Source organism: Accipiter gentilis, chromosome 6 (genome assembly GCF_929443795.1).
Source record: "Accipiter gentilis chromosome 6, bAccGen1.1, whole genome shotgun sequence".
Taxonomy (NCBI): Eukaryota; Metazoa; Chordata; class Aves; order Accipitriformes; family Accipitridae; genus Astur; species Astur gentilis.
The window spans coordinates 43,280,846-43,303,508 of record NC_064885.1 but is presented as its reverse complement, the minus strand read 5'-3'; the positions used below and the strand labels follow the sequence as shown (position 1 = coordinate 43,303,508).

Here is a 22,663-nt window from a genome sequence, read left to right as displayed (position 1 = left end):
CCCAGCAGCAGCCTGGAAAATGCCTGGAGGGGAGGTGGGAAGGTGGGACATCCAAACTGGCCAGGGAAGTGGCAGGTGGTAATAAGGCAGGGGACGCCGGCCACAGCTTGGGAGCTTCGGGATGGACCTTGGGAAAAGGTTTTTCGGCAGAGGGTGGTGCAGCGTGGGAAGAGGCTGCCCGAAGGGCTGGGGGAGACTCCAGCCTTGGGGGTCGGCAAGGCTCAGGTGGGAAAACTCACGTAGGGCTGGTGCCAGACCTGCTGCGAGTGGGAGGTTGGGCCAGAGACCCCCCCCGAGCTCCTTTTCCCTGATTCCCTGAAGCTCTTCATCCAGCCCCTGATCCCTCTGCAGCTGCTCGCAGGTTGCCTTTCCCTGTGAGAGACGCACGTCCTTCTGCGCAGGGCACGGGTGGGTGATTACTCTTCTTTTCGATGTTTTCAATGCAATGGCTTTAAAATCCTGCTTGTCTTTAGAGGGCTTTTTTCCTCTTTGCCTGCCTCTCTCTCCAAACAAGGATATGTTTGTGCTCCTAAAGTGGCTGCTGTGATTAGTGCTGTAATCTCCGTATCAGCTTTAACATTTCAAACCAGAGAGGGAAATTGATTCAATTCTACTATCCGCTCCTTTCATACATTTTCTCCAAACACCATTTGCTCAGCAAGCAAATGAATCGGGAAAAGTCATAACTTTGCTCTCATCTTAAGGGGTGATCAAATCCCTGAATTTCCACAAATCCTGTGGAGAATGGAAGTTCCTGCCAGACGGGGCGACCCCAGGAGCTGGAGCACTGCATTTGGGAGGAGGAGGAGGAGGAGGAGGCATGGACCGGCCGGCTCAGCTCTAACTCGGTCGTGTTGGTGAAGACACTGATGCTCCGAGGCCGCATCCAGCAGGAGCCGCGCTGCAGTTTGCTCGTGCGAGCCCACGTGGCTGTGGGTTTGCCGTCGAGGGGAGCACACGCGTGACTTCACCTACGCCGGCTGGAGCCCTCCAACACTTACAGCTGTAGTGAGCTGGACCTTTTTTTCCCTGCTGCTCTCCATCTAAATACCTTGTTTTGTACAAGTCCGGTTGAGGTGCGCTGCTTTGCATGTGTTTATATGGTTTTTTTTTAAGAACTGTCCTCCTTATTCGTTGCAAAACAAAGCCCGCTGGCAAGCGGGAAGCTGCTACAGATGTTTCCATGAGAAGGTTGCAGCTCTTCTTTCTGGTTAAGCTCCGCGGACACGTATCTAATTACAGCTTTGTGGCCGGCATGAGGTTATAGAGGGAGGAAAGCGCGTGCTGAAAATCAGTTTAAATGATTCGAGGGCAGTGACTTAGTGCCCGGGTGTGCTGCTCTCGCGCCGAGACGGGACGCAAAATGCTGGCGGCACGCACAGGGACCGTGGGGAATAAGAATGCCGAGGAAACCCTGAAGCTGAGGAAGCAGTCGGTGCTTTCCCTGGGGAGCAGGGAGAGAGCCCTGAAGAGCTCCTCGGAAAGCGGGAAGGAGAGCCGAGCCCGGGCCAGCCAGCCGCAGCAGCGTGCCCGGCGGCTGGCTCTGCTGCGGGAGCTGGAGATGAACTGGTACCTGCGGGTCTGCGAGCTCTCCCACGAGTACACCATCGCCTACACCACCGGGATGCCCCACAGGTACGTACCCCGCTGGCTGGGCAGGCAGCAGCAGTTTGCAGCCTAGGAAACGACGGTGGCGGTGATGATGATGGGAATAATAATAATAGGAAGCTTTGGGGCTTTACGAGTCTGACTTTTCTGATTATTTAGGGGTTGGGGTTTTTTTCCTCTACCATGAGGGACGCGTGTTACAGAGCTGGAAACACTGCAAACTTGTTTCTTAGTTTCCTTAACTTCTTCGGCACAAACTGCTCTGTGGTTATTCAGCCTTATTTCTCATGAGCTGTTTTGTCCAAGTGGCTGTAATTTAGTTGAAAAGTTGCTGCTGTTGAGCAGGGATTGTGTGGGTGACAGGAGAAAATGGCAGGACAGCCTCTGCTGGGTGATGCTGGCCCCGGGTCCCCGTCTCCCCCTTCCCTCTCCGGACCGGGGCAGCAGCGAACAAGCCACTCGGGAGGGGAAACCAGCAGCTGCTGAACTTCTAATTCCATCGATCTTAAATGTCGCAGCCTCCAGAGTCTGGCCTTACTCCTTTAAAAAGAATATAAGGGGATCTTGGCATTAGTGGAAATTAGACGTGCGACACCCTAATCTCCTGCACTAAGACCCTTAATGAAATAGGAACCTGAAGATGAATTGCCTGGTGTTGCCGTCTCAGTCCCGCTGTCCCCAAACAGCAGCATCGTGGGGACGGGGCGGCCGTGCTCGCTCACGGTGGTTTCGGGGACTGGCAGAGGAACGATGCGGGTTTCATTCACCTCGAGAGACAGGGCTGCTGCCAAAGGGGGTTTCAGCGTTTTGCCCAGCAATACACAAAAGCATCAGTAACAGTGGGGTTTCAGCCCAGAAGTCAGGTGAAATCTTCCCTAATCCCGGACAGAGGGGGATGCCTGAAGTGCCGGGCACAAAGCAAGATCTCGCAGACATGCTGAGATTAGAAATTAATAAACATGTCATTAGAATAAAAGTCAGAAACAGGATAACTGAAAGGAAAACAAGGTAAAACTATGAGAGATGGAGCAAGTAGGGATTAAGTGCAGAAATGAGTGGGGCTGCAGACTAAGACTGAGCAATTTCTCGGGCACAGTGCTCATCGGCCACACCAGCCCGCGGTCAGGTACCTGTGGTCTTAAACGGTGCTATAAAAGCGAAGCACTGGGGAATAACTTTTGGGAGAACCGCTTTTCTAATGATGCTGATCCATACAAGCCCCTAAAGCTCCAAACCCGTGAAACTCTTACGTCTAAAAACTTCAGGAGAGCTTGCGGAAATACTTCTTTGCCGTTGGTTCACCTTACGTTATAGATGGGGAAAGAGCTGGATCTGACGGGAGGTAAAACAAAAGGCAGCTGCACCGGAGATCACAGCCACAGCCTTCGGTGTTACACCCCTGGGAGGAAAAAATGCGGTTCCTATGAGGGAGGTATGGCTGCAGTCACAGGGCACGCATCCCTCTGTTGAGTGCACTCGCGTTGCAAAGAGTAGAGCCCGAAAGCACGGCCTGCACCCCACCGTTGATGGTTGGGCTCCGTCAGCACCAGGAGAACAGGATCCCCCTCTTCAGGCAGCCGTGTGTCAGGGTACCACGGGGCTGGGGGGGCCCTGGGGCGACAGGGCAGGATCCCTTCCACCGCCCCAGCCTGGGAGATCGGGGATGCTGAGGTCCGTCAGTGCCCTCAGGGCCCTGATACAAGAGTTGCAGAAAAAGAATAACTGAGTAATCCAAATGTCTGTGCCAACCCCCCCCCCGTGACATTGAATTATAATCTTTTAAAATATGTTCTGGGTTTGGGATCAGTCTTTGTTTATCTGTTTTGAAAGATTTAAGGATTAGTTGAGTTCATGATACATCCATCACTTGATTATTTAACTTATTTTTCCGATGTATTTGGGATTGAAATGACAGTCAGAAAATGGGCTCAGTTTTTACAATAGAAGAGCCTCAGAAATCTGCCTCCATGCTGTGTATCATACACCGTCGTGATTCGTTTGCTGTGGGCTGGTGTTGGCTAGAAAAGGTTACTGTGGTCCTGCTGGACGTCCTCTTGACCGGAGGGCACTGGATGCCCTTGTCACTGGCTTTGGCGATGCAGCAAAACCTGTGCTGTTTCTCCCATCACCCCTCAGGGATGAAGACCCTGAGAACCAGAAACTTTTTGTTTGCTATTTAGCAGTGGTGAAATAACTGGTTGTTGGCTTGGTACTTTTATTTCTAGGCATAGTGTTCAGACGTGTACCTGTGCCCTCGCCTGCTGCCCCGTGCCGAGAGGCAGCCGGTTCTGTGGAGCTGAAGGTTTTGTAGCAGCTGGTGGCATCTCAGGGGCTTTGCCAGCTCCCCACCCACAGCCCCTCTCCATCCGTGCACAGGCTCCTGCGGGAGCACGCAGCCTCCCGAAAGCTGGTGCTTGTTCCCTGCCCTGGTTCCAATGCCCACAGCCCATTCCTTTCTCAAGCATTTTGCTTTTCTGTTTGGTTTCAGGTTATTTTTTTCTTCTTGGTGTTTGACCCCTCCGTAGCCTTTGTTTTCTTATTAACTGTCAAAGTCCCAGGAGGCTGCAGATACCGGGGAAATTTACAGACCAGGTAACCCGAGCTGTGAGAGTTCACAACGAGAAAAGAAAATATTTTGATCACTTGCATAAGAGATGCTTGCAGTATTCATCTCTCCAGCCCAAGGCCTGAAATAAACCCTGTGAGAATATTTGTTTTACGTTTATTGGCCTTGGACTGAATCCCAAACAAATATTTCTCATTATCTAAATATAAGACCTGGGAAACAGGGTCAGTGCTCTATTCCCACTGGCAGTCCTTATCCCTTGCAGTACTTGACCATTATAGGTTTCAGCAGATGAACAAGATTGCTGATCTTGGCCAGAATCCATCCTGGGCATCTATTAAAACGAGCCAATTGCAATAATATAAAGAATGGCTGGGAGAAAAATACCGCTCCGTAGCCCCGTGGTCCTCTTGGGCAACACAACCCAGCTCACGCCGTCTTGTACCGGTGGGAGCGTGGTGGCACTGGGCTCTCCTCCCAGCGGACTGTGGGGTGGGAGCTCCCGAGGACCCCGCGCTCGGGCAGCCGCTGGGCATTGAGGGTCTCTCTTCGCAGCCCCGCGTGTGGACCATGCATTTGTACAAGCCCTCCTGCGCGGATATCCCCCCCCACAAGCCGAGCTTGCAGAAGCCGAGCGAAGCCCTCCTGAAAGGTAAAAAGCAAAGCGCGGTTCCCAGAGCCTGCCCTCCCGCCGCGGGCTGGCCGGGAAAGCTGAGCCGAGCCGCCGAGCTGAAGCAGCTGGAGAAATTCCTGCACCTGCACGGGCTGTCGCTGCAAGAGACCGTCCAAGCCAAGACGGGAATGAAGTACAGGTACTTCTGCGTGTCCCGTGCTGGGGTACTCGGTGGCTGTCCGTTTGGCGGCAAACAGCTAAAAGGACGGGAAACCTGACTGAGCGACCTGTGCGCACCTTCAGGCAGGCTTACAAAATCTGAAGACGTTGGCTGGTTTCGTAGCTTTTCCTCTCTAAGCGTTCTGAGCACTGTAAGAATTAGCATGACTTTGAGCAGTGGTAAATGCATGTGACCGAGTCTCTGAAAACTCTTGAATTTGATTTTTCTCTTCTAACACTGGTTGGTTCTGTCCATCTACTGAACTGCCTCTTTCAAATTTGGGTAGAAGTGTTTACTCTTTCCGATGTTTTAATGAAAACTCATTTATTGATGTGCATTAAAAGGATAATGGCTGAACAGCGAAAGAGAAGACACGGAGAATAGAGGTGTAATGTGATGTCTGTCCCTACTCTGCTATTAAACTGGAGCAAACGGACTGAAAGCCTGACAACCAGAGTCTGGCTGGCTTCAGGCTGCAAAATACATGGCTTGTGTGTTAGAAAGAGCATCCAAGGGAGAGGACCTCATCCTCCCTGCAGCTGGGACAGCCTGGGGAAAGAGGGTGTAGCCTGAGGGACGCAGGTGAAAAGGACATCACTGTACTTAGTCTATCGGTTGTCATTTTGTTTGGTTTCAAAAGAGGTTCATTTTAACAGGCTGGCATCCTGTATGGAAAGTAGATATATTCTCTGTGATTCTACTAGAAAAAAAAAAAAAATTTCTTCAAAACGTTTGCTTTCCCAAGAGACTGACTTTTGCCCATGGCCTGTCTGAGCTTAAAATTGAAATAAGACATCACATTTACTATTTTTATGGAAACAGAACAGTTGTGTCACGGCTTTAGCTGCTGGCTGGGGAAATTTGTCGTTGTTTGGAGACACTGTCCAGGGAGGACCGAGTGTGTGAAAGAAATGCTTTGGACCCAGCGTCAGAAGAAAGGCCAAAGGGCTTTTTACCTCTGCTCTGCCGGCGCCGGCTGGGAATCCTTGGAGCAAGTTGGGGTTATCAATGGGGAGCCGATGTAAATAAGTAGAGAACCGAGCCCACAGTGTTTGAGTGATGAAAAGGGAAAACGTCCAAAGGCAATGGAACGGCATCCCAGGGATGCCATGCTTCGAGCGGAGTTATGATAGAAGTAATCCCTGGTGTCACTCTGGGTTAGCAGGAGCGATGCTGTCCCCGAGCGAGATACTCTGATTAACTGGGTTTTTTTGGATCTGGAAGCTTGCCTCCTTTCTAATGAGAAATTCTTTTGCTCCCCTTCTGATGATCCTAATCCCATGTGGCAGTTGTGTTAGAAACGATCGGTGTTAGTACACACATGAAAATACTAATTTATCTTATTTCTCTGCTGATTCTGCGCTTTCTGTGGTGTTGGTCCACTCCAGAAATAGTTTATCCCTTACTGTGCCCTCGCTGAGAAGCACAAGTAACGGTGTAGTCACACAGTGTTCCCATAAAACAGTTAGGATCCGGTGTCTTCAGTTTCCTCCATGGGAGATTATCCACCCTGATGTACAGACACCTGCCTGGCACTGAACCTGGATGCTGCCGAGTCAAAAATGCCTTGGTCAAATCTCAACAGCAACGCTCATCTCTACGTGCTGCTGCACAGAAAACGTGCCCAGCCTGGAGGGGAAAACCTGCAAAGAGGCTGGGGAGAAAACTTCTGTGGGGATGGATACGCAATCCCCAAACCTGCTGGAGAGTGACTTTTTAAGCCACAGAAAAATGTAATTAATGAGATAGTCTGGGACTGCCTTGTGCTCCAGGGGTAGCTGGTGTTGGCTCTGAGGCTTTACCCAGTGCCAAGGGCTGGGGTTGTCGCTCAGCTTTAGCGCAGACTCTGGTGCAAATAGCTTCGTACCCCTCTCTGTTTCTCAGCTTATAAAATGGAGTGGTCTTCATTCATCAGAGCCTTTAGTCATGGTAAAATAAAGCATACGCTTAATTTCTATTGAAGCTGATGGATTCAAGCATATGCTTAATTTTAAGTATGTGCATTTTTCATAGTTGACAGAAACAGCTATAACGTCTTGCGTTTCGCATGTATCCAGGAGAAAGCAGAGTTCTGCAGGAGAGGGGGCTGTGCAGAGGGCTCTGTGCGGGGCGGGAGGCATTTCCCAGCAGTCATCACTTGCTGCTTTCTATAGGTGTTTTGCTCTTCTAGCTTTAGAAGTACAGGGGCTCTTCTAGTCTTACTGAGCTTGAACGTTTTCTTTTCCAGGATGGCTCGTTTTGCCTTCCAGACATTTCTACAGATGTCCATAGGTCCCGTCTAAAGACAGCACAATAAAGAAGCCTTTTTTTGTTAAGGGCTATTTAATTACGTGTGGAAAGTAATGAATTGTTAACAAGAAACACTTACTAAATACTCATAAGCTGGTTTATTTATAGGATGATTGGTTCTTTCTCCTTTCATTGCTTTAGCAAATACAGCTTAGTTCAGCCTATTACTGAATGACTCAAAGTGCAGCAGTGCATGAGCTTAGTTTGTTTCTGATGACAATAGTATTTCTCTCAGATGAAACACCATTTGCAAAGCCAATTTGGTGTCTTATTATCCAACGGATTCCTTGCATCCAACAGCCATTGCACGGCTTCCTACCATACACACTTGGCTGGGGTTGGAGCTCTTAAAGACCAAACTACGCGGGCTGGGTCTGTCCTCACGGCTGGGAAGCTGTGACTATAAAACTCCTCAACGTTCTGCTCGTGCATGGTTAAAATAGCGTCTCTGTGCTCCGGCAGCTGCAGTTTGAGAGCCCGGAGGTGAAATGTTATATGTATATGTCTGCAAAAGCACCCAGGCAACTTTTGCAAAACATGCTGTTGGCAAACGTTATATGTGGAAAGTATTTAGGGAGGTCGTGGTCTTCCGAGGCACTGCTGGATTAACCCATGCAGCAGCCTTTGGAGCTGGGGGTACAGTTTGCTATTCGTATTTTATCTATTTTATATTTAGTTGAGGTGTTGTTCGGGGAGGGTGAATTCTTCCCGCAGCACACAAGCCCCTGGCAAACTCGCTTCGTTTGGAGCGAGCCCCCCCCACCCCCCGGCTGTCCTGCGGGAAACTTTCGGGAGTCCCTGCGTCCTGAGAAAGCGCTGGGATGCTCTGCCCAGTTTATGTTGCTTTCATTGGTTAAGCCAATTAAAAACTTGAAATTTAGGACTGTCATGCTGAAGCTCTGGTACAAAGACTGGCCAGCAGGTAGACCTTTGCAGGATGGGCTGCTTTTTCTTTTCTTTTCTGGTTGCAATGGGAAATGTCTCTATCGGAGAGCGAGCGCTCAGCCGGTGCAGCAAGGAGCGGGGAGGAGAGGGCACCTGCACATCGTCAGGGACAAACTGATGGTGAAACTTGCTCTCACTCTTTTTTTGTTTTACCCTGAATCACTTGTGGTCTCGTTTGGTGCGTGAGGAGGAGGAGGACGTGGCTCGTGCTGGTGCACGGCGGGCAGAGGTGCTGGTGATAAAAACAGTGCTGCGACCAGGTAGGTGATACCTCTTAATTGTGAAAAATGAAAGTACTTACTGTGGCTAAATACTGCAAGACAAAATACCAGAGAGCTCTAGGGACAAACTGATGGCAAAAGGGCTGTGATTTGTATGGCTAATTTGGTATGTGTCTTGCGTTGGTACAAGTCAGTGTCAGGAAAAGCAATAAGGGAGTGAAATATGCAGTCTGCAGCGCCAGAACGAATGTCGTTCTTCAACTACATCATGACTTACTTTCTAAGTATTACTAGAGATCAAACACGCTAAATTTACTAGAAAGGCTCTCCAGTTTGGTAACCTCGCCAAGACAATTATGGCACTTAGATAACAGGATCAAATCCTGAAATAGCAAAAAGCTTTTGGTGAGTACCAGGATTTTGTGGTGACCACTGAAGGCACTGACCGGCATGGGCAAAAAGGTAAAATACTCCTGCGGAAGAACTATTGCTGAGAAGTCCGCCCCCCCATCCCTGAGTTATGTAGACAAAAAGGCAAACATCATTTTAGAAAATGTAACATGCCTAACGGTAACATACTGGGTTTTTAATAAATTTCTGGGAGCTGACATTTCAAATCCTGCAGTCAGTGCTGGCCATCCCGTTTCAGATGGATACAGTAAGCTGGGCTATAGAAGGTAGAGGGCTCTGAGTGATGGGATTGTCCCTGCACCCGGTGATTAAACAGGCTTTTAGCTTAGGAAAAAGATGATTGACAAGGATTACAGCAGATGTGTTTAAAATCAGGAGCAGCCTGTAGCAAGTAACTCACTGTCTCCCGTAACGCAGGAACCGGGGAGAATGCAAATGGAATTTCTGGACAACAGGTTTAAAACAGAGGAAACGTTTTCCCTGCATCTTGTCGTGAAGTTGGGGAACTCACTGTCGTGGGATGTTTTGGATGCTGAAAGTATGAGCATGGTCAAAAAGTTACTAGGTATCAGGCAAGGCTATCAAAGGCTGTTGAATACCAAGGGGTGGATTTAACCGCTAGCACAGCAAATTTGTAAGTGGCAGAAAGCCGAGATGGTATACCGGGAAAGGCATTACTGCATTTTTGTTCAGTTCCTTTATAATCTCTTCTCAGGACCCGCTCCTGGGCATTGCCTGGGCCGTGTGGCTGGTCCGCAGGGATGCTCTGCTCTTGTGCAGGTACAGCTGTGCTTACACCGTGCGATAGGAGACGGGTCAATGTGCAGGGGTGAGCAGACGGATCGCAGTCCTCAGCCCTTATCCCTTCTTCTGGGGTCATCTTTATACCCCTACAGGCCTACCACAGAAGAGGGGAATTTGGGAATGATCACTTTGCCATAGCTGCTTTTCCAGGCTCCCTTGTTCAGGTTCATTTCATGCGTCGAAGCTTTAAAATATCTAAGCTTTAGATGGCAAAATATATGAGAGCACTTGATGTGGTCCTATAATCCTGCACTGTAATCCTGTCCTAATCTGCTCAATTCAGAGCACAGTTGCATTATATTTATTGGGATATAGCTTACAGCCTTAATGTCTTCCCTATTTCCTGTGCAGATTGATCTATAGAGCTGCATCCAGCTGTGCCTGCTTTTTAATAGCCAGCGTAATTTTTTGTAAGGTTGTTTTTTTCTTTTTTAGTCTGTCCAAACTATATGGCCTGCTATCTAGTGCAAGGATGATGGAAGATACTCCCATGTCTATCCTTTTTCCAAATGATTTTAGTTTCCGCTTGCTCCTCGTTTTTTGTGTTATTTTTGTAGGGTTCTTGCCCGAACCATACACGAACGGGGGAGGACAGGATGGAAACGGGACGTGTGCGGGCGAGGATGTGGACAGGGTACCCGCATGTGCGTACGGTGTTTGTAGCGTGATATTTCCTCCCCGAAGTAAGAAATCCCACGTTACTCCTTCGGAAGAACGGTACATGCAGCGTGAGCCCCATCTCCCCGGCTGGATTTCAGCAGGAGGAGCTCTTTAGCTGCTCCTACGATGCTGGCTCCCCGATCCCGCTGCTTTCTGCTTGCTGTCATCGCCAGCGATAAACACATATGTGTGCGTGCCTGCACACGCGTGTACGCGCACGCGTGTGCACGCACGCTCCTTTTGCAGTATAAGGTCCTCAATGACAGGGACAAAGCCGTGTAAAAGCTCAGATCCACCCCGCCGGTATTTCCAGGGTTACTCACACCTTTGGGTAGGAAGCTCCCCACGCTGTAGGTTGAAGACAAAGCAAATTTTGTCCTCCCAGTTCACCACCCCAGCAATAAATCCCAGCTAACCTTTAGCCGCGTGGAGAGCAGCAGCTCCCGCCGGTGCCCAGCAGGAATTTGCAGGCTTGCTACTGCTTTTCACGCACCTTCTGCTCCTGTCAAACTCCAGGTTGAAAGCCTGCCCTGCCAGATGCTGAATAAATCACCAGCTCCGCGGGCAAGGTGCTGCCTGCCGTGCCTGCTCTCCGCTCCCTGCCGCGGCATCGGCGGTGCAGAGTGTATCCAGCATCTCTCCAGGGAGCTGACTGGAAAGTTTGGGATATTTATGGGTATATTTATGTACAGGTTTGAGGTCTGCACTCTGTGTGCCTGCCCTGGGATGAAACCCAGTCTGTGTGGTCTTGTTTAAAACAGATTTTATCTGAGACTCTTTGGGGTGACTTTGGGATCTGCTGAGATTGGGACCTCGCCATACGTCGCACTGACACAAACTGCTGAACCGTGGATCGAGGCAGGGTTAAGTTTAGGAAAACCCCAGCTAAACCTCCTCTAGCAGTTCTCAGGGTTGCCGGTTTGTTTCAAAGCTCCATCCTTGAGGAAATGATCACAAAACCAGGCTCTGGCAAGGCTTCGAAGGCGTTGGCTTCGGTGCCAGGCTGAGAGCGGGTCTCGGTATCGCCGACCGCGGGGTGTGCTCCGGCAATGCTGACTCGGCGCTTGGCATCGCAGACGGCCACAGTTCAGGTGGAATAAAAATGGATTTTGATCTTCAATGCAAATCCAATATTGACGCAGTAGCAACTCTTTTGCTTTGCTGAATTGAAATAAATAACCAAACGCGACGGCAGCTGCTCTTCCAACATCTTTCTCCCTCCCTGCAGTTACGCCTCCTGCCCCTACGCCCATCTCTCCCACTGCGCGTCTCCCAGTATGAGCAGAAAATGCCCCTTTTCAGCCCCAGCAGCACAGGTCTAGGGCCCGATCTGTGCTTAGAGAATTCTCTCGGTTTTGTCTCTTGGTTATTAATCCTAGTTTGTACGCTACTGATTATTAACAGTGATTTTTCATTGCATTTAGAATTTGCAGGGCTTGCAAGCTTGGGGTAATGTAAAGAAGAAACTTTCCTGGAAATGGGGTACTTTGTCCAGTCTAGCAGATTCCAAAGGCAAAACATTTAGGATAAAAAGTGCCCTTCTAAGACCTGGGGATATCAGGAAGAATTTGGCAGAATCAAAGAGTAAGTGTCTGAGAGGAGGCGAAGCTGCAACGTGATTCCAATCAAGCTTGATTTTAACAGAGAGCTGTCGGGCGCAGGGGACCCCTCATCATCGGATTGCGGTCTCCTCCTCTTCCTCAGAATTACTCCAACATCAGGCAACAGTTGCCAGGTCAGGGAAGCGGATGGAGATTTCGGTTACGATGGAGGAGGGAGTACCGCTGCGGGGCTGCCCCACGGCACGGCCCCAGCCTGCGGCCGCTTCCCAGGACCGATGACAATAAATAACGCGGGAGCAACAAATCTAACACGGGGCAGAGCTGGAGCGTGGGACGGGGCATCTCCTGGGGATTCTGCTCTCGGTACGTCTAGATATACTTTCTAGCGCCGTCCGCTGTGAAATACTCGCTGTAACTGCAGTGTTTGAAGATGCTGCTTCAACCAACGCGTGTCCCATCCTCTGGGCGGTCTGTCACGGCGGGGCAGGTACGAATGGGTTAGGCACGCTCCGCACGCTCAGCGAGCGATGGAGCTCGGCGGGGCGAGTCTTTGCAGGGGTCTTTGACTCAGAAGTTGCTTTATTTACAGTTTCAGCAAGCCAAAATGGTCAACCGAACTGTATTTTTCTTAGTATTCTGTGTTTTCCCCCATGCTGAGGTGACCACCCTTCTATTTCTGCGTCTTGCCATCAAGCAGAGGCCTCCGTGGATGCCGGGCTCCCTCCGTGCCGCTTCCCCGGGGAGGCTGGCTTGAAAGGCATCTTTTTCCATGGCTAAACTGCCTGCCGCAGACCTGCTACTGCCTGATAAGCATTTTTTTTTTTTTCCTCCTTGTTTTCAGTGTTTATTTTCATAGTTGCTTGGCTTCATCCCTGTGCCAGAAAGACTCTAGAAGACAGCCCAGCGTTTCCGTAATTCCAGTAGCACGGTTGCTATTTTTTCCTGGGATGTCTGTGAAGTACACGGGGGTCCTTAGTGTGTCCAAACAGGCACAGTGAGGCTGGCGGGGGGAGCTGCCTGCCCCCGCTGTCCAGCCACAGGCCGGGTAAGCAGATCCCCCTGCCAGCCCTCAGCTGCCCATCCCAGCTGGGGTAGGGGAAACGCACAGTTTTCACTGCAGAAAAAGACACCCCGTAGATTGAAAGAGTAATTATTCTTTTCCCCTGAGGACCTAATGAGTGGTTACGCGTTTGGCTATAAGTAACGATCCTCTTGCAAATCCTTTTGTTAATTAAATGGGCACCATTCCAGTATGAAAGTGCTTGTTCAATAGCATTTGGGATGTGCTCTGAGACCAGGGACTACTTGCCTGGCCAGCACTGGCCCTGGGCAGTACAGTGGATCCTTGGCTTGGAAGTTCTTGGCAGTGCTTGGAGATCACCTGAAGACTTGATGGTGCCTTGTATTTAATTTACTAAAATGACATTATGCCGTTCTGAGGTACATCATGCTCCTGCCTCGTGTGCAAAAAAAAAAATAAATTTAAAAAAGTTTAAAAGTCTTTGCAGAGCGCTCTGGGAGTGAAAAGAGCAATATTTTCCCCCTTAATCCAAAGAGTGTGGGGGGAAAATTAGGGAGCTAAAGAGTTCCTGCAGTCCCTGGTTTTGCCTGGCAGCAGCGTGCTCTACCTGCACCCCAGGGCAAACACAAAACAGTCCCAAAGCCTGCTCCGGCAAGACCTCCTGGTGGGAAAAGTCACCCTGTTCAGATAAAAAGCAGATCCCAGAAGTCCTGAAATGATGATATTTTTTTTTTAACTAGCAGTGTAGGCTACTAAGTAAGTCGCGGAGGAAGTGCTGATGCGGTGGTTTTTGCTGTATCACTTTCCCTGAAGAGGAGCCTGGCAGTGTGAAAAGGCAATGATAAAATTAATTGGACTGAAGATTGTTTCTTAGTAATCTGCTGCATTTCAGCAAATGGTATTGTTCTAGGTGATGTGGTAATTCTCCTCGGTGACGAATTCCAGCAGATGCCTCTCATTATTTTGGGAGCGCTGGTCAACGTGAACAGTTTTCTCTCCAATGCAGGGAGCGAGGTCTTGTGCCAGTTTCGCTGGATGTAGCTGATGGGATTCTCACCCTGTGCCACGCGCTTTAATAATGAGAAATGTTGTTGCAGTTGAAAGAGAGAATCTCAGGAGAAGAATTAAAAATCTTTTTTAAAAAGTACCGTTTGGGAAGGTGATATTTTAATAGTACTTACATAAGCCAATGCTGAACAAGAAGGTAACTGCTGATGGAGATACTTGGCTTTCATTTCATTTGCTCACAAAAGAGCGCCGGTCCCCTTGCTGGCTGGAGAAAGATGCAGCTCAAGTGAAAGCTGAGGGTTCCTGGGTGAGTGGGACGTTTGCCGAAGGCGTATCCGTTGGAAGAAAGTTTTGCAAACAATGCAGTCTGCTGTAGCTCATCTTTATTCTGACCCTCTGCCAGCTCATCTCAAAGAATCAGAAGTTATTGCACGATAATTAGCCATCCATCTGCTGTGGCAGGTCCTGGAAAAGGGCACAATGAAGTTGTGTATTATTCAGCATTCAAGACCGAGACCTTAGCAACATATTTCTTCACATAAGTTAATTTAGAGTTTGAAGCTGTTGAAAGGAGTGCTTGGGCGATATTTGACGTGTATGGATAACAGAGTAATATACATAATCGCCCAAAATCTACTCTTCAACAAGCACCGCCAAGTTGGAAGAACACAGCTTGGGCCGAGCTTTATTTGGAATACATTTATCAATCAGGTTATGCAAAACACCTGGCAAAAATCTGCGTTTTCTGTATGCACAGTCTAGAACACGAGTATGGCAAACCAGAAACCCACTTGCTTGCCACGAGCTGCCAACCTCAGTGTGTGTCTCTGACTCTTCACCTTCCTTTAACTATTTTATATTTTTATGGTGGAAAACCCGGTTGTAGTTGGAAATGTTTAGTTGTTATTTAACCCCTTCTGCAGGGCGGCTGATGTGCAGCTGGTGCTCGGGGCAGGCGTTGGGGCCGACATCGCTTCCCTCGGTGCCCGTGGACCAGGCTCTGCCCTGGGTGTGCGGGGCTGGGTACCGCTTCCCTCAAAAACCCCCGAAGTACAACAGAAGTGAGAAAAGCGTCCAGCAACCTGCGGCCGTGTGCCGTCTGGTGTCCCTGAGCCTGGCACGGCAACCCCGAATGCCTGGGGATATCGCGGGGCTCCCCAGGATCCTGCTGCTGCCGGGGATGCTCCTCTCCTCTGGACCTGGGATGTATTGCTCTGTAACTGGGATACCCATGTCAGGGGCTCCAGCCTTGCCTGGCAGGGGGAAAAAACCTCAAGAAAACCTCTTGTACTGTGCAAGAGAGCTTCATGCACCTCTAAGTGTTTTAATCGTGTTCAGTCCTGTTCAATTGTATTGCAATATATTAAAATAATGGTCATTTCTGGAGCCTGTCTTGCAAGCCACTGGCTTTCAGTCAGCTGAGAAATGAAATAGATGACATGGAAAAATTAAATTACCTGGTTTGGAGCAGGGCTAGAGCATCTAATAGGGTGATAGGCAATATGCTGGTGGATGTTTTCTATGCACCAGGATAAGTGAGCGATTAATTGAATTGGGCGCCCGGTGAGTTACATCCTCTTTGTAAGACACGGAAAGCTCTGGGTCTCAGTTTCAGTATTGATTCTTTCACATTATATTAAGCAACAATTTATTTAATATTACATAGAGCTGGCTAACTATTGCAAAGCTCTTTGGTAGCAGGCGGCTCCCTCGGTACAGGGGGGGCTGTCGGCTCTCGGCGGGGGTCCCGGCGCCTGGCCCAGCCGATGAGCATCCACGGGGACACCCGGGGAGATTGAAAATTAGATGGGAGTTTGCTCATGAGTCCCTTGTGGGTGGATCTCTATATGACGTACAGATTGCACGCATCATGTAGAAATGCATGCAAAGGAGAAAAAAAAAAGAAAAGGAGGGCTCTGAAACCGGGTCGGTTTAGGAAGTTGGAACAGGGGAATTTTCTCCCTTGGTGCTGCTTATTTTCAAACCTCCTTTTCTGCAGGGTGACCCGGTGCAGCCGTGGCGAGGCCGTAGCCGAGGGTTTCTGCTCTGGGGGTTCAGCTCCTGCTGGGGCAGAGCCGAAACCCTCGGCAGCGCTGCCGGCAGGGAAGCCATCCCACACGTTTGTTACCCTGCTCGCATCTGGCTCAATTCTCATTAGAATTAAGCAAAGCTAGTGTATTTTTCACGCCGGTTTTGATTCGTTTATCGTTTCATCACATCCTGAAGGATCTGTAACGCGAACGTGAGGACTATCCCTGCAGAAGAACAGGGCAGCGTTTACAGTTTGGTACAGCGTGCCTCCCCGGCGCTGGGGCGATGCCGCCTTATTTATACCCCGGCATTAACACATCGCACGTGTTAGCAGAGCCAGCAGCCTTGGCTCCGCTTGCCCACGCTGTTACGCTCCTGGTTTTGGTCCCTTTGGGAGGTCGGAGCCCGGCCAGAGGTTGCGGGGCCGGAGCCGCTAACAGATCTCGTGTGCTGTCCGAGGCAGACTGGGCTGGGCGCTGCAGCCAGCCTGGCTGAAAACCTGCCAGAAAGATGTGTTTTAACTAAAAACGTTTAATGGGAATTTTGATCAGTCTTCCTCAAGTGCAATTACCAATGCAAATTAAGGTTTTCATGTGAAACCAATGAAAATAGGATGACTGTTTGCTAGATAAGCGCAGTGCTTTTGTTCTGCAGCTCATTTCCTTGCCAAGCTTCCAGCGTTGTTATCAAAAAGCGACATTCCTCGTGGGTTTAGATACACCCAAAAGAGCTACAAATAGCTGCGGGATTCGTTGCTGCTGCTTCAGACAGGACCACTCCTCAGCTGAGCTTGTGAGCATCCCGTTGCGGCAGGGCCTCGGCTGTTAATTGAAATTAATACCACGGAAGCCCTTTCGGGAGATGCATCCTAACGCCAGCTCGCTCCTAGGCTCTTCTCCCGGCTCTCCTGGGTGGCAGCGCTCGTTATCTCGCCAGTGTCCATATCAGCCCAATTTACGGAGATGTAACGGAACTGCGGCAATCATAAGTAATTAGCCCAGCAGGAAACCTGTTTTCAAACAGCTATTGAGATGGAGTGAAATGGCTGAGCGATGCGCATGGGCTGTATTTACAAACAGAGCTTTTATGGCCCAGTGAAACTTTTATTGGGACATAACGCAGAATTTCCCTGAGCGCGTCCTGCTGTGCTGCAGAGGAACTGTCGTGTGGAAGTCTGAAGATCAAGGATTTGCGACAGCATGTTGCGATAGTTCTCGTGAAGGCCAGTCTTGGAGACTACCGCCTCAAACCTCTGCACTGGATTTTGGAAAGGCAGCTGTGGACAGACTCTGCTTGCAGTAGCGAGGTCCGGTCTGTTCGACAAAATAAAGAAGGGCGTTTTTTAGGTGGAAAACTCCAAGGGCAGAACTCTGCATTCCACAGGCCCCGCTTTGGGAGCGGGATCCTGCCATCACAGCACTGCCGGCTGCATTTTTATTGTTTCCACGCAGCTTTCCGATGTTTGGCCGATCCAACTACATCGCATACAAAGTCCCGCCGAGCACCTGTCAAAACGTCCCACGTGGTGAAAACTCTATCATGAACGCCGCTGAAATCACATTTTTAATGTGCCTCTGGCCTGGAAGCAGTGACGTTTTCTGCCCTGCTGCATCTCACGGGTCCCCAGTGCTGCTCCGGCCGTGGATGCGGAGGACAGGTTCCCTCCCCGTAGGGAGCAGAGGGAAAGCTGTGGGGCGATGCAGCGGCTGGTCCTTAGGGGCTGCGCTGTGTTTCACACCTCAGAGCCGGGTTAGGTGCTGGTTTTGCTGGTGTGCAGAGTCCTGGTGGGGTCTCCTCTGCAGATGCCCGGCCGAGGCAGCCCAGGGAGCTGCTGTCAGCCTGGCCCAGAGGGCTGCTGGCGGGGAGAGGTTGTGTCTGCGGCACCGGGGAAAAGGGTTCAGACTTTGCATTTAATATTGCACGTAACTACGCAGTGGTGATGCAACGCTATTTGCACTGCCGTCGCGAGCGATGATAGCCGTAAACTTCTGTTTATGCATAGCGTTGCGGCGGTATCGGGAACAAAATCTGGTTTATTGTCCCGCGGCGCCTCGGGGAGCATCCGCGGGGCTGGTGGGGACGTCGAAATGCACTGGCCTGAGGGGTGCCCTGGAAGAGACGGGGTTCAGAGAACCAGAAAACCCCAGCGGGAAGAGCACACGGCTTTTTTGTGCTGGGGGCTAAGTGCCCTTTACCTGCCAGGAGCTGCCCTGGGGTCAGCACAAGCCTCAGCCGAGGGGTACGGGCACGCAGCCCCCGGCAGGCAGGCGTGGGGCTGCTCGGGACCCCAGGGCTCCTCCAGATTCCCATCCCAGGAGCCTCGGTCAGCGGCACCCGCTGTCCCCAGCTCACAGGAGGTCCCCGACGCCCGCCCGGCAGGGACTCGGCCAAGTCCCCCGGGGGCACCAGCCCTGCGGGAGGCTTGTGGCTGCACAAGCGTGACCTGGTGTGAGCAGCCGGTGCTCTCAAGTGCGCTGGGAAGTATGGTTAACCGTTCCCTCCTCCACTAGACGATATAGATGCAGACACAAACAAAAAATAGCTAAACTGAAAATAATTTTATGCATTGCTAAAAAGGAAGGCTTCTAGCAAAGAAACTTTGCAGAGGGGCTCGTCCGACATTGGTGCTGACGGGTGCGGCGTTCGCTGCTGTACTAAGGTGCTGGCTTCTCTTGCTGTTGAAGTATTTCGGTTAAAGAGCTTAAACCGGCTGAGGTGGCATCGTTATTGGTGACCTGGATTGCCGGTTAGCGTGCAGGGATGTGGGTTTATGTAACTGGCTGGATGTGGTTGGTGTCCAGCTCTCCTCTGTACCGCAACCTGCAGCCAAACACCACGGTGTGTCTTCCACGGTGCGTAAACCTCCAACTGAAATAAGGTGAAAACGTACCCTAATTACGTTGTGATTCATTGAGAATATCCCAGGGTCGCTGCCCTGCTCGCGGCCCCCACAGGTCCCTGCAGATGTGCCAATCCCTGTGCGTTTTCTTTTCTAAAAAACACTGAAAGGTTTTACTTGGTAAAGCACGAACAGCGCAGGGATGGAGGCAGAGGCGATCTGCTCTACCTTTTACCCCATGCTCCCCAGCCAATGTATCCTCATTGCCCGTGCGGTACGTATTGTTTAATTAACATACGTGGCTATTGCAATACAGCCTGCTGCTGAGGTCTGAGCACAAGAAAGGCATGAAATTAAGACCTGCCATCTTAAAAGATTGACAGAGCCTGCCAGAATTTATATGCAGCATATTGGTATTACCGAAAATACAGGTTTAGCTGGCAATCAGCTTAAATTTAATGAAATGAGTAAGATGCTAATTGATATTTGGCCAGTGGAATGCTCTGCTTTGGTAGAACGGCACAGCAGAGTAATTAGTGTAAATAGCCTATGACTGCAGCCACCAAGAAGTAAAGTCTCAAGCCAGACTTGGCATAACATTTCAAAGTTGCTTCACTAAAAGGTGAAACTTAAAACAAAAAAAAACCAAATAAAAAGAAAGAAGCAAGCGGTATGTTCAGCTCGAGCCGTGCCAGGGGGCCGGGTCTGCATCAGCTTGAAATGTTTCGCCCAACCCAGATGGAAGGAGCTCATTTTAATTTTTATATTTTGGGCCGCAGAAGCATCTTTTTCCTGCTCGTTCCAGCAAGAGCCGTGCTGCTGCCTGGCCCCTGGGAGCGGAGAGCCCCTGTCCCCCACTTCTAGCGGTAGGGCTTGGCCGTCACCCGCTCCGCTGCACGGCCCCAGCTCCCCTCGGTGCCTCTGCAGGGACCAGACCTGCTCCGAATAAAGTAGTATTTTTTCCTTTTTGGAGGTTTCCATTCTGCTCGCCGCAGCGATGCTCGTCATCCCACCCCTGGAAGGTCCCGGGCAAAGGAACAGACTGTCCAGGGCATTGAAACGTGTATTTGTGTAGGAGAGAAATATCTCCTGGCTTCTACGCTTGCCTAGAGCATCCTGCTCGTCTGTGTTTGGCTCTTGTCTTTAGTTTGACCCCAGGACGGATGCAGCAGCTCCTGGGGCGCGGGCTAACGGGGATCGCAGGAAAGGCAAAGCCGGCGCGGTCGCGAGCATCTGTGTTAAAACAGATTTGCTTGATGAAGCATTTTGAGCAAGTTGTTTAATGAGCGATTGTCATCTTCCTCAGGGGGGAAATGCATATGTACGTCTTGGCAAATAGCTGCCTCTGTAGCGGTTTGGTGGCACTGAAGCAACACGGAGAGCTGGCCAGAGGCTCGTGGCTGAGCCTGAGCTGCCACCGTGCCCCAGCACCGTCCTCCGCCGAGGCTGTCGCATACCTCTTGTTTTATAAGCTCGGGATTTTCGTGATACAAAATTATGTTATTCTAACGTTTTAGTCTAGAAGTGATTATCTTGTTCAGCAAATGAAATAAATCCCATATTTAAATACATATTTCTTTGGCAGAGACTGTAACCTCCGAAGCTAAGCAGCTTGAGTTAATGTGCTCTGCGGGATGCGCCAGCGCAGAACGTGACTGTCCCTTTCTGTCCTCTCCCTGGCCCTCCCCTGGCACCCCCAGGGCATGGGCAGCCGTGGCAGCAGGGACAGTGACCAGGACCTGGGTGGCAGTGACCTGGGCACGTCCCCAGGACCAAGTGTCACCATTCGGCAGCGACAGCAGAGCCAGCTGCTGGCTGCAATGGGAACCCTCTAGATGCGTATAGAACAAGACGTAAAAATACATCTTCTTGAAATATCTGTGCCCAGCAAGAGGATGCTGTATGTCAGTCTTGCTTTGGGCTCTGGAGTGCAAAGCTGGGCTCCAAAAGCCCACTGGGTGCTTAGTCTGCATTGGGCTGGGGCGCCCTGTGGGCACCACCACCAACGCTCCGGTCCCACGGAGACACGGAGGATGTCCTGGACGAGGCCGCACCGTGGGGCACCTCGGTGTCAGCGACCCCACGGCTTGTGCCCTGAGGTGACACACTCTTTTCTGGGTATTTATCAGCGTTTATTTGTGATCTGTAATGCTAACTCACCGATTAGATGCCTGGAAACTCTCAAAGCTAAATCTTGTGCCTGAGACAGAGCCTTGGGGTGGTTACTTCACCCAGTTGGTACTTCGCTTTCTGACTTCCACCCCACAGATCAGCCCTGCCCTCCCTCCCTCCAAACCCACGCCAAGGGGTCTGCCTGCCCCAAACCCGTGCCTGGGGGCGAGTCCAAGGGGGTTGCTCAGGGCTGGGGGTTTGCGGGTCTGCTGTAGGATTAACTGTTAATCACCTTTTGGAGAATATCGTAAAGTAACTTTCTTTGATATATTGCTTTCCATCCTTGAAGAAACATGCCGTGTAAGCGTTAACGAGCCATTAGAGAAACGAACTGCAAAGACGTCGTCAGAAGCTATTCACCGTGTCACCTGGGCTGGTGGGTGGCCTTGGCTGGCTGCCAGCTGCCCACCCAGCCGCTCTCGCATCCCCCCCCCCCCCCAGCAGGATGGGGGCAGGGAGAAAACGGTGGCGTGCCCCCGCTGCGGGGGAGGAAATCGAAGGTTTGTCATCCTGAGTTCGAAACGGGTCCTCGTCGCAGCACCAGCACCTCCAGCTTCTTTCTTCTTGCCACCGCTCCCGCTCCACCTTCGCGTCCCTTGAGCAGGAGGGAGCCTGGCACGGTCACCGGAGAGCCCGGGGTGGGGGGGTCTCCAGCCTCGGACCTGCTCGGACCCCAACGGGACAGGGTCCTGGGCAGCCTGGGCAATGGGACAGGGTCCTGGGTGTCCTGGGCAGCCTGGGCAATGAGCAGGAGGTGGGTGAGAGGACCTCCCGAGTTGCCCCCCACCCTCACCCCAGCCCTCCTGGGAGTCTGAGGGCAGATTTCGGAGTGGGGTGCGGGGAAGCCCTGTGGACCATTTCCCACCAGTTTGCGCAGGGCTGGGGAAGGGACAGCGGGTGACGGCAGCCCCGGCCCTCGCCCACCCACCCGCTCTGCGCTGCCACCCATGCGTACCCCGTGGGCACCCTCTCTCGTGGGTCTGCGCCCGTCCTCCCCCAGCTGGGTGGCAGTGACGGGCGGGGGTCCTGGGGGTGACCCCAAACCACCCCAATCCCCACCTCGCCCTCCCACCCCCCTGGCAACCATCTCCCCAGCCGTGGGGTCCCCGGGCTGCCCCTGCCCTCGGCACCCAAATCCAGCGCCCTGGGCGAGGGGGCACACGGCGGTGGGCACCGGTGAGCTGCCAGCTCCGAGCCGGGCTCCCTGCTTCGACTGCGGCCCCGGCTGCAGCAAGGGACGGGGATGGTTTGCTTCAAAGACTTTACGCTGCGGCTTACTCGGCTGGTGATGCTGGGGGGGGGGGGGGGGGGGGGGGAGAAGGGATTAACCCTGGCACTGCTGCGAGCGTGGGTCTGCGGGCAGCGGCTCCGGGTGCCAGAAACATGGGATTAACGTGTTAACTCACTGGCATATTGTAGCAGAGCGATTTTTCTCTCCCCCTCCCCCTCCCCCCCTCGCTTATTTTGGTCATAATTAGCCCATTTTAGCATCAAATTGTTCCCCGCTATAAGAGATCCTCTCCTTGCTCGGCGATGCCGGCAGCTATTTTTATGGGAGGCATCTGCCTGAAGCGCCTGCCTTCCCTCTGAGCACAAAGGAGGCCCGTTCCCCTGCTTCCCGCAGGCTCCTGACGGGGCGATCCCGATCCCGATCCCGGGAACCGCTGCGGAGCCGTGGCCACGCCGCCCCCCC

General features: G+C 51.5%; 1 protein-coding gene across 1 annotated transcript in view; it reads left to right on the top strand.

Moving 5' to 3' along the window:
- Window positions 1–379: 379 nt before the first annotated feature.
- KCNAB1 (potassium voltage-gated channel subfamily A regulatory beta subunit 1) overlaps window positions 380–22,663 on the top strand; it is a 72,401-nt gene continuing 50,117 nt past the window's right edge. Inside the window, exon 1 of the mRNA XM_049802652.1 lies at window positions 380–1,635. Within this exon, the coding sequence (XP_049658609.1) occupies window positions 1,364–1,635 (272 nt within the window). The 5' untranslated portion in view covers window positions 380–1,363. The remainder of the gene's footprint in view (window positions 1,636–22,663) is intronic.